Source organism: Physella acuta, unplaced genomic scaffold, assembly GCF_028476545.2.
Source record: "Physella acuta isolate Inbredline_101_S28 unplaced genomic scaffold, ASM2847654v3 ptg000357l, whole genome shotgun sequence".
Taxonomy (NCBI): domain Eukaryota; kingdom Metazoa; phylum Mollusca; class Gastropoda; family Physidae; genus Physella; species Physella acuta.
The window spans coordinates 247012-259292 of NW_026731876.1; the positions used below are offsets into that span (position 1 = coordinate 247012).

At 41.2% G+C, this 12281-nt stretch overlaps 1 protein-coding gene across 1 annotated transcript in view; it reads left to right on the forward strand.

Moving 5' to 3' along the window:
• LOC131941308 (uncharacterized) overlaps positions 1-12281 on the forward strand; it is a 92025-nt gene that overhangs the window by 60854 nt on the left and 18890 nt on the right. Inside the window, exons 19-25 of the mRNA XM_059300502.1 lie at positions 1860-2042; positions 2456-2670; positions 2843-2996; positions 3575-3672; positions 4568-4690; positions 5029-5168; positions 5936-6136. Of these exons, the coding sequence (XP_059156485.1) occupies positions 1860-2042; positions 2456-2670; positions 2843-2996; positions 3575-3672; positions 4568-4690; positions 5029-5168; positions 5936-6136 (1114 nt within the window). The remainder of the gene's footprint in view (positions 1-1859; positions 2043-2455; positions 2671-2842; positions 2997-3574; positions 3673-4567; positions 4691-5028; positions 5169-5935; positions 6137-12281) is intronic.

Here is a 12281-nt window from a genome sequence, read left to right on the forward strand (position 1 = left end):
TATATATATTGTATTATATATATATATTGTATTATATATATATATATATATATATATATATATATATATATATATATTCTATAGCGGCTTAAGCCCATGCCTACCCCACTGGTCACTGTATAAACATGTATCTTGATTTATCTTTGATGTTTATCTCTTTTATACGACACTCACATAATTAATTAATTTTATTAATCAGCCATCTTAAGCCATTATGACAACCATTGAGACTAATTAATTAATTCAACCCCTAACTTGGTGAGCCAGAGTCTTTATAAATGTCAAGTGATTCTGTTACTGTCTACTCTATCAAAACAAAGTTTTCCTCTACAAAATATTTAACTTCTAATTGCAATTTAAATTTGTTGAATGTAGTGTGACAAGGCTATGCAAAAAAACTTTCATCCACAATTATTATGTATAAAAAAGTAAAACAAAACAACCAATGACACAATTTTTATTTTTTTATCGACTAAATTCCTCATATATGCTATAAATATTTTGATGTGAGTTAATTTGTCTGAGATCATTTGTCCTAAGATCTTTTATCCGGAGATCTTTTGTCCTGAGATCTTTTATCCGGAGATCTTTTGTCCGGAGATCATTTGTCCTGAGATAATTTGTCCTGAGATAATTTGTCCGGAGATAATTTGTCCTGAGATCATTTGTCCTGAGATCTTTTGTCCTGAGATCTTTTGTCCTGAGATCTTTTGTCCTGAGATCTTTTGTCCTGAGATCTTTTGTCCTGAGATCTTTTGTCCTGAGATCTTTTGTCCTGAGATCATTTGTCCTGAGATCATTTGTCCTGAGATAATTTGTCCGGAGATAATTTGTCCTGAGATCATTTGTCCTGAGATCATTTGTCCGGAGATCTTTTGTCCTGTCACCCACAAGCCCTACTCCATCAAACGAAGACTTCTCTCCCCAAAGCCTTGTTAAAATATTAGTGCTACAACATTTTATTTATCTCTTTTGTTTTTAGTTCAAGAGTATATAGTGCTATCCAACGGTTATCGTATGGTGGTAATACAATAACCGCTGTTGTATTAGGGTAATACAATAACCGCTGTTGTATTAGGGTAATACAATAACCGCTGTTGTATTAGGGTAATACAATAACCGCTGTTGTATTAGGGTAATACAATAACCGCTGTTGTATTAGGGTAATACCATAACCGCTGTTGTATTAGGGTAATACAATAACCGCTGTTGTATTAGGGTAATACAATAACCGCTGTTATATGAGGATAATACAATAACCGCTGTTGTATTAGGATAATACAAAGTTATGTTTGAGAATCTTTCTTGAGTGGCAAGGAATGACCAACGTGAGTAATTAAGAATGTTTTAACGAAGCAGGTGTGTAAAGAGTGTATTAAAAAAAACTGTATCCAGTACAGTTTAATAGAATGTTTGTCAAATTAATTCCAGTGTATTTTAAATAAGCTGGTGGTTTTTCTAAGTGGGGTGGTTGTCAAATTAATTCCAGTGTATTTTAAATAAGGTGGTGGTTTTCTAAGTGGGGTGGTTGTCAAATTAATTCCAGTGTATTTTAAATAAGGTGGTGGTTTTTCTAAGTGGGGTGGTTGTCAAATTAATTCCAGTGTATTTTAAATAAGGTGGTGGTTTTTCTAAGTGGGGTGGTTGTCAAATTAATTCCAGTGTATTTTAAATAAGGTGGTGGTTTTTCTAAGTTTGAAAGAACTCCGTGAATAAGTATTTGTATAGCAAAACTATTGAATAAAATCACGGGTGAATAAAAAAAGTTTGACGTACGAGTGTCTAGACTGATTACAACAATGTGACCTTGACCCACGGGTGTCTAGACTGATTACAACAATGTGACCTTGACCTACCAGGTAACGGGAAAAACCAGTGTGACGCCAGGAATGTGACGTACAACAGCAAAGGGTCAAGGACCATCAAGGTCACGGCCACGTCACCCCTGGAGACCGTCAGCTTGAGCTACACTGTTGACGTCATCAGGGGCATCAAGGACCCGTATGTGTCCGTCACGACCAGCGGTGACGTCATTTTTGGCAGTGAGTACAGTCACGTGACTCTCTACACACGCGGACAACACGTGTGTCGTTTTTTAAAAACATTTCAATTTACCGGAAGTGAATTTTTTTTTGAATTACCAGAAGTATAAATAACTTTTCCATTAGCAGAAGTATAAATAATTTTTCCATTAGCAGAAGTATAAATAATTTTTCCATTAGCAGAAGTATAAATAATTTTTCCATTAGCAGAAGTATAAATAACTTTCCCATTAGCAGAAGTATAAATAACTTTCCCATTAGCAGAAGTATAAATAATTTTTCCATTAGCAGAAGTATAAATAACTTTTCCAAAGTGTTGGCGATGTGTGTTCCACTTTGCTGACATAAATGACAATGACATATGGACTGACATGACTAGCCTCTGGTTCATGCCCCCTCCCCTCCCCCTACAGATCCGACGACCTTCACCCTCACGTACTCCGACCCCACGCTGCCCGACAACGCCAACTTCACCCTGGACTTCGGAGACAACTCAACTACCGACGCTGGCCCGTACTTTCTGACGTCATCGACGCTCACCGTCCGCCACACGTATGTCAAGGACGGGCTGCTGACCGCCACGGCCGTGCTGTCCAACGCCGCATCACGTGCTGTCAGACAACTGATGGTGAGTAGCGCTATAGACGTCATGCCACTGACGTCATGTAATTGACGTCATGCCACTGACGTCATGTAACTGACGTCATTTCATGGACGTCCTATCATTGGCGTCATTAAACTGACATTATTAAACTGACGTCATAAAACTGACGTCATATCCCGCCGTATCCTACCCCCAGGTGGGCGTGTACCGAGAGTTCCAGAACCTAAAGGCCCAGGCCTACTACCTGGCTGAGATCCCGCCCAACGAGACGGTGTTTGGCTTCAACAACGGCTCCAGGCTCTACCCCCAGAACGTGCCGACATACTTCATCGTCACTGACGACAACAACGGTGAGGGCTATGTGCAGGATTGTTGTGTGGGGAGCTGTCAGTACATTCGTTAGATAAGCACAACACCCACACGTATAGTGGCACCCACACGCTAGCACGCACGCACTCACACACGCGCACGTACGCACTCTCACACACATATACAAACACTCTCAAACACACTCTCAAACACACTCTCAAACACACTCTCACACGCACTCACACACACATACACACGCACTCTCACACATATACACACGCACTCTCACACATATACACACGCACTCTCACACACACACTCTCACACACACATATACACACACTCTCACACACACTCTCACACACATACACACGCACTCACACTCATATACACACGCTCTTACACATAAACACGCACGCACACACATACACACGCACTCACACTCATATACACACGCACTTACACATAAACACGCACTCACACACATACACACGCACTCTCACACACTTATACTCATCTGTACTTTCTGCTGCTATTGCATACACACAAAACACACAACACAATATATATATTCCTATGTTGCTATGTACGTTCTACAAATGTACCGTCTCCCCTCTAGCCTATGCCAGCCACTACAATGTGACAATAACAGACTCCACATCCAAGTCTACCAACTACCAGAAGTTCTCCAGAGTCTTTGATATCAGCTTCCCAAAGGTATCTTTTTTTAACCATACCAGCATTGCTTCAGTATTGTGTGCATACACCCCAAAGGTATCTTTTTTAAACCATACCAGCATTGCTTCAGTATCGTGTGCATACACCCAAAAGGTATCTTTTTTAAACCATACCAGCATTGCTTCAGTATCGTGTGCATACACCCAAAAGGTATATTTTTTAAACCATACCAGCATTGCTTCAGTATCGTGTGCATACACCTGAAAGGTATCTTTTTTAAACCATACAAGCATTGCTTCAGTATCGTGTGCATACACCCCAAAGGTATCTTTTTTAAACCATACCAGCATTGCTTCAGTATCATACACCCCAAAGGTATCTTTTTTAAACCATACCAGCATTGCTTCAGTATCGTGTGCATACACCCCAAAGGTATCTTTTTTAAACCATACCAGCATTGCTTCAGTATCATGTGCATACACCCCAAAGGTATCTTTTTAAAACCATACCAGCATTGCTTCAGTATCGTGTGCATACACCCCAAAGGTATCTTTTTTTTAAACCATACCAGCATTCCTTTAGTATCGTGTGCATACACCTCAACGGAATATTTTAAAAAATCTAACCAGCATTGCTTCAGTATCGTGTACATACACCCCAAAAGTATATTTAAAAAATCTAACCAGTATGTTCTCAGTATCCTCATATCTTGCAAGTACTGGGGACTAACACTTATATTTAGCGATCTGTACCTACAGTTTGAATTAAGTAGGTTGTATTGTCATGACTAAAATTGTCAAATTTGCACTGTAACTGCATATCAAGCAGTTTAATTAAACATCAAGTAGGCCTACGTGCAGGAGTTAACCCTCCACAACCTGTTTCTACTGTTGTAAAAACTTTAACCCCCCACTACCTGTTTCTACTGTTTCAGATGGACACATTTCGAGTGAGCATCACGGCCTACAACCCCATGTTCTCAGCCTCCATCACTCCCATGACCCTCATACTAGTTGAACTCATCGAGAACTTCACAGTGGTCGAATACAACCTCAAGGTTTGGGTCATTGTCTCACTCTCTTGTCTTCCTCCATACTCTACAACATATATATAATGTCCAGAGACCATCTCCCTGAGACCATCTGAGACCATCCCCCTGAGACCTTCTCACCATCTCACGAGACCATCTCCCTGAGACCATCTCCCTGAGACCATCTCCCTGAGACCATCTCCCTGAGACCATCTCCCTGAGACCATCTCCCTGAGACCATCCCCCTGAGACCATCTCCCTGAGACCATCTCCCTGAGACCATCTCCCTGAGACCATCTGAGACCATCTCCCTGAGACCATCTCCCTGAGACCATCTCCCTGAGACCATCTCCCCCTCTCCCCAGGCCCGAGCCAACGAGTACAAATATTTCAACGTCAGCTTTAACAAGATCGGATCAGGGACGTGTCTCTATGTCGACTACAACGATGGTGTCAAGGAGATCTACGCCAACGATCTTACACTCTGTACCGATAGCAGCTTTTCGTAAGTAGATTTACGACTTAGTTGAGTAGATTTACGTCTTAGGTGAGTAGATTTAAGTCTTCGGTCAGTAGATTTAGTAGGTGAGTCGATTTTTGTCTCAGGCATGTAGAGTTACGTAAAAAGGGTTACATCCTAGATGAGTAGAATAAGATTTTGTTGTGATATATTTTCCTGTAAGTTCAATGAGACGGCCAGTTTGATCACAACGAGTGTTCAAATGTCTTCACCAGAACCATGTTGACCGAACCCTGACAGCTTGTATTGACCCGAACCCTGACAGTTTGTATTGACCCGAACCCTGACAATTTATATTGACCCGAACCCTGACTGTTTGTATTGACCAAACCCTGACAGCTTGTATTGACCGAACCCTGACAGTTTGTATTGACCCGAACCCTGACAGCCTGTATTGACCCGAACCCTGACAGCTTGTATTGACCGAACCCTGACAGTTTATATTGACCGAACCCTGACAGTTTGTATTGACCAAACCCTGACAGCATGTATTGACCGAACCCTGACAGCTTGTATTGACCGAACCCTGACAGCTTGTATTGACCAAACCCTGACAGCTTGTATTGACCGAACCCTGACAGCTTGTATTGACCGAACCCTGACAGTTTGTATTGACCCGAACCCTGACAGTTTGTATTGACCCGAACCCTGACAGTTTGTATTGACCCGAACCCTGACAGCTTGTATTGACCGAACCCTGACAGTTTGTATTGACCGAACCCTGACAACTTATATTGACCACCATCCACCAGATCCGTGGCTGAGGCGGACAAGCACGCCATGACCGATCTCCTCAAACCACGGTCCGGGGTTTTGAACCACACCTACGGGTCGGACGGTGAGTACGTCTTCACCGCCACCGCCAAGAACAGCCAATCGGAAGTCAAGCTGACCATCACGTTCAGCATCAGCGGCTTTGACTGCGCTCGACCGACAGTCAACATCCACAACAGGTAGCGCCATCTTGTCTTGTTTGTAACGTTTACCTATCTACCAGCCAGATAGATAGTGAACGTCCCCGGATTCTTTTTTCGGGGTAATATGCAAATGACTTAAAGCCTAAATGGATGAACACTAACTCAACAACACACTAGGGCTCGATCTCGATGTCTAGGGAAAACTAGTGATACTATTGAAGTTAACAACTCATTCAATCTGCATACAACCTTTAATAAGCGAACACAGTTGTGGCAGAACACTAGGTTAAACGAGATAAAATATTTAATTTGGAAAATAACAAAACCCAACTTACAAAGCGTAAGAAAAAATACTATCACAGATTTTAACACTGTATAAAAATAGCCACAGGTCACACAACACTGTTATAGCATCAGGAATCACTTGGCGACAAGTAATATTATACTAGAATACTAAAACAACTTAAGAAAGCATAGCACACTCAGGACTTAAGCTCTCTCACTTCAAATGGTCAGAATCTATTGCCGGACAATATGGACGGCTTGGTCCTAATAGACCGTTTGATCAAGGTAGACTGCCTCGTGTTGCGTCTGTGCGATCTAGTTAAAGACTTATGCAACAGGGGAGGTTATCCTCAACTCATGTAGCCATTGGTTGGGATGGTCATCTGATCAGAATTAATCAATCAGATCTTGATGGAAAATTTCTGGGTCCTAGACACCCTTAATAAGACAGTGGAAAAACCCCGGTAGTTGCACCATCAATCCATATAAGGTATTATACAATGTCAAAATAAAACATTACTGGATCTAAGTAGGTCACATCCCCTCCCTTTTTGGAAGTGACAGATAGGTTCCACAAAAACATACATAAGGAACCAATCTGGCAATGAAATAAAAAAAATGTTTTACAAATGTAGGCAATCAAAATCATAATACCAGATGAAAATATCCCTGAACATAAAAGGGAAGTAACTCAAACTTTTACAATTGGTGAAAGGGGAGTAACCCTTCAAAAAATAATTACACATCAAAATCCCTCAGAAAAGGGTATTACAATATTTCCATGTGGATATTAAAAGTGGTAAACCCGCCAGGGTAAGACCTTTATTTCAATGACTAGCTACAATATCAACTGAGTCATATGAGACATATTATCATAAAAGATTCCATATAATCAAAAACCACCTTTAATTAAGGTTCACCTGAAAATAAATAAAATATTCAACAGCATTGGAATTTTGAAAAATTCAAAACTCATACCACTCATTTTCATGTGAGTGTCACCCAAACACAACAATTGTGTATGTTCCTAATGAACCATAAAACATGTCACATGATCAATGTGTGTAATAAGATTTTACATCCTTGACAAACAATCAGCCACAACATTATCACTACCCTTAATGTGTGAAATTTCCAGATTAAAATTTTGGAAATATAAACACCATCTCAATATTCTTTGATTTGTCTGTCCTAACTTAGAGGTAAATTTCAGGGGATCATGGTCAGAAAACACTCTGACTGGATTGGTTGAAGAAGTGACATAGACTTCAAAATGTTGTAATGACAAAACCAAAGCTAAAGCTTCTTTTTCAATAGTAGAGTAATTCTTTTGGTTCTCATTTAACTTCCTGGAAAAAAAAGCAATGGGATGGTCAATCCCCATGTTGTCTTCTTGAAATAGGACTGAACCAATGGCTAAGTTGCTAGCATCAATGGCAAGTTTAAAGGGCTTGCTGAAATCTGGTGCAGCCATAACAGGAGCATTAGATAAAAATGACTTAATGGTTAAAAAAGCTTCATGACATTTATTTGACCATTCAAACTCAACACCCTTTTTCAATAATGCAGTAAGAGGTTCAGCAATAGCTGAAAAGTTTTGACAGAACCGCCTATAGTAACCAGCCATCCCAAGGAACTTTTTGATTTCTTTACAATTTTTGGGAGGAGGTAACCTTACAATAGCATCTACTTTAGCTTCAATGGGCCGAACTTGGTTCGTTCCCACTTGATAACCCAAATAGGTAATTGAACCTTTACAGAAATCACTTTTATGCAAGTTTACAGTAAAATTCACTTCAGACAATTTTCTAAAAAGGTTAGTCAACTGAACAATATGTTCTTCAAAAGTATTAGAAAATACAACTATATCATCGATGTAGGCCTCACATTGGTCTATGTCAGCAATGACAGAGTTAATGACCCTCTGGAAGGTTTGGCCAGCATTTCGCATACCAAAGGGCATACGTTTGTATCTATAACAACCATTAGGGGTTACAAAAGCAGATATTTCTTTTGCACGGTCAGATAATGGGATTTGCCAGTATCCTGAAAGTAAATCAATTTTGGAAATTATCTTAGCTTGACCAACTTTATCAATAACGTCTTCTATTCGAGGTAATGGATAGGAATCAGCTTTGGTGAGCGCATTTACCTTCCTAAAGTCGGTCACAAACCTGAAAGATCCACCGTCTTTCGGTACTAGGAGACATGGGGAACTCCAGTTGCTGAAACTGGGCTCAATGATATCATTCTTGAGCATATAATCAATTTCATCTTTTATCAAAACAGCTTTTTCGGGGCTAACTCTATAGGGGTGTTGTTTGATGGGTTTTGCGTCACCTACGCCTACATCATGAGGTGAAACCTTCGCTTCTTTGGGGACATCCCCAAAAATAGAGGGAAATGTCTCAAATAACTGAGACAATCTATAGCTTTCCTCTGTGGACAAATGCATAAGGTGGTCATTTAGATGATCTAAAAAGGAAGAATTTACCAATTTTGGGGTTTTCCATTTATCATGTATCACATCATCAGAAACATTTGAACATACAGGTAAAGTAATTTTAGCTGTGGAATGAAAATTGTTACAATTATCATAATACTTTTTCAGTGAGTTAACATGATACACTGTCTGTTTCTTTCTTCTGTCGGGCGTATTGACAACATAGTTCAAATCACTTAATTTTGAATGCACAGTAAAGGGTCCACAATATCTCAAGGATAACGCATTGTTCAGATTAGGCACTAACACAAGAACTTTGTCGCCTGGATTGAATGTTCGTTTACGAGAACTCTTATCATACAGTCCTTTCATTCTCACTTGGGCCTTTCTTAAGTTCTTGTGAGCCATTTCGCACACGGCTTTCAGTCGAACGTGAAAATCGTCAAAGTTTTCCACTGGATGATCACTGGTACCTGTCCAACGTTCGTGGATCAGCTTCAGGGGACCACGGACAGAATGTCCAAACACAAGTTGAAAAGGAGAGTAACCTAAAGCTTCCTGGACACAGTCCCTCGCGGCGAAAATAATCCAAGGAACAGTCTCATCCCATTGGGTGTTACTATTAGCGACTATTCTTAGCATGGTTTTGAGGGTTTGGTGGAACCTCTCAAGTACGCCTTGAGACTGGGGGTGGTAGGCTGAGCTGGTGATGTGGGTAACGCCTAGCTTGGCTAGTGCTTCCTGAAAATGGTGACTGGTGAAGTTGCTGCCTTGATCTGTTTGGACGATTCTAGGTAATCCAAAGGTAGTGAAGAACCGGGTCATGGCTCTGACTACAGTCTTTGCCTTAATGTTCCGTAAGGGGAACGCCTCGGGAAAACGGGTACTTGAACACATAAAGGTAAGTAGGTACTCGTTGCCCGCCTTGGTTTTAGGCAAGGGACCTACACAGTCCATGACGATTTTAGAAAAGGGTTCTTCTAATACAGGAATCGGACTCAAAGGGGCCTTAGGAATTTTCTGGTTTGGTTTTCCGGCCAACTGACAGTTCGTGCAACTTTTGCAGTAACGCGACACATCATTTCTCATTTTGGGCCAAAAGAACAGTTCTTTGATCTTCGCCGTCGTTTTAGTGACTCCTGGGTGCGCTGACATTGGATGGCCATGTGCCAGTTTCAGTATTTCATGCCGATAAGGTGGAGGGACCCACAGCTGGTTTTTACCCAACCATGGTTCGGCTGGTGAGGCATTCACTGGTATAGCGCGACGAAAGAAGAGGCCGTTCTCGGAGAAATATTCTCCATCGTCCGATGATAGAGATTTTTCGACCATTGCTTGGAGTTCCGCGTCGACTTGTTGAGCTTTAATGATGTCTTCCTGAGATATCCTCAGGGGTAAGCCCAGGCTTGTGTTCTCTGGAAGCATAGACTCCAGTTTGGGAGTCGAATTTCTTGACGATGATGGTAGATGTGATTCAGACGTTGTGTCAGCCAATTGTTTGGTCTGGCTTCTTGTCACCACACATGCAGGATACAGTTCATTATCATTATCTGGAACTGTTGACAAAGGGTCTGAAACCGTACAGGGGTATACTTTGCTTCCCGCAAGGTCATTCCCTAGAAGTAGGTGTACTCCTGGGACAGGAATACTATCTATCACACCTAAAATGACCTCACCTTCGACGAGATGATGTTTCAGGGCAAACTTGTGTAGAGGGACGACAGTAGATTTTGTCCCCACTCCCTGGATAATGGAAATAATTCCGGTGTTCGTCTCTGGTGTAATGTCCATTGAACTTTTCAAAAGAAGAGATTGTGACGCTCCTGTGTCTCTTAGGACGGTGATATTCCGCTGAGACAACGGATCACCTGGTTTGCTAATGATGGTTTCGGCAATGAAAGATGAAAAGTCAACTTTTCTCGATCCCTCGAGATCGGTAGACTCGGAAGAAACTGGATGGTGGCGAGAACAGTCAAAATGTGACTGCACATAATGTGTGGAGACTTGACTACCTTCTTGCGGACACTTAGGGTTAGAGTCCTTTAGAATTCTAGAGTTCATAGTTGAACTGGCTGCTTGAGGGGATAAAGCATAGTGCGCAGAAGTACGCACCACCTCTCTGTTATATTGACGACGTTTGTAACAGTCCTTGACAAGATGACCAGGTCTTTTGCAGAACTGGCATACTGCTCGACGATTGAGAGTTGATCTTGGTTTCTCTCTGGACTGTGATGCCTTCACGTGTTGGCCAACAGGAGGATTGCTGCCAAAAAGGGGAAGCACGGGGTTGAGGCGGTTTCCTGACACTGGTGGTTTCTTATGCACCAACATATATGTGTCAGCCGACTCAGCAGCCTTCTGGATGTCAATTATCTTGTTATCCAGTATGTGAAGTCGTATCTCTTCAGGCAGGGACGTTAGGAATTCTTCCCTTAGGATAAGTGACCTGAGTTTCTCAAACTCAGAAACTTCCTCAGAGTGTAGCCACCTTGAGAATATTTTCTCCTTTTCAAAGAGAAATTCCACATATGATTGAGTGGGTAACTTGCGGAGTGCTCGGAATTTCATCCGATAGGCCTCGGGTGTCAGTTCGTAGGCCTTCAAAATGGCAGTCTTGACCAAACTATAGTTATTTTGAACGTCGTGAGAGAGTGCCTGGTATGTTTTTGCAGCTTTCCCTGTAAGGACCGAGCTCAATAAAGCAGTAATGGAAGTTTCGGGCCATTCACATGTCTTCGCTAAACTCTCAAATGAGTTAAAGAAAACGACCAAATCTGTTTCATCAAATTTAGGAACTAATTTCCCAAATTTGGCAATCACTTGCCCCACCGACAACTTTTTTGGATCTACCAGAGAAGTGACATCACTAACTTTACCAAATTCTGATTCCAACCTCCTCCTATCTAAAGCAATTTTAACCTCTAACTCCTGTTCTTTTAATGCCTTCTCTAAAGCAACTTTCTCCTCACGGAGTAACACACCAGCCAACAAACTTTCATCAAATACCCCTTCGTTAATAAAATGAACAACAATTTTATCTCTCAACACCTCTGACTTCTGCGTAACAGAATAATCCAATTTCAATTCCTTAACAACACTAATCAAAACTTTTCTACTCAACTTTTCTACATCCTCAACAGTGGGATTAGCCAAAAAAGATTCCATTTCACTAACTTTCAAAATCACAACAAGCCTAGATTCTTTAAATTAACACAGAGCGTTGGGCCGTGTACTTGACCTCTTCAATCTAGGACGTGACACGTCTGACTTTTGACCTAGATAATTCTAGCCTGCGCGCGTTTCAATAACACGGCTTCACTGGATAGAAAAACAACTAAATCAAACTAACTTAGAGTTTAACTGATATAACCAACAACTGGAACGACAGATTAAATCTCGGCGAGCCCCCACTTTGTAACGTTTACCTATCTACCAGCCAGATAGATAGTGAAC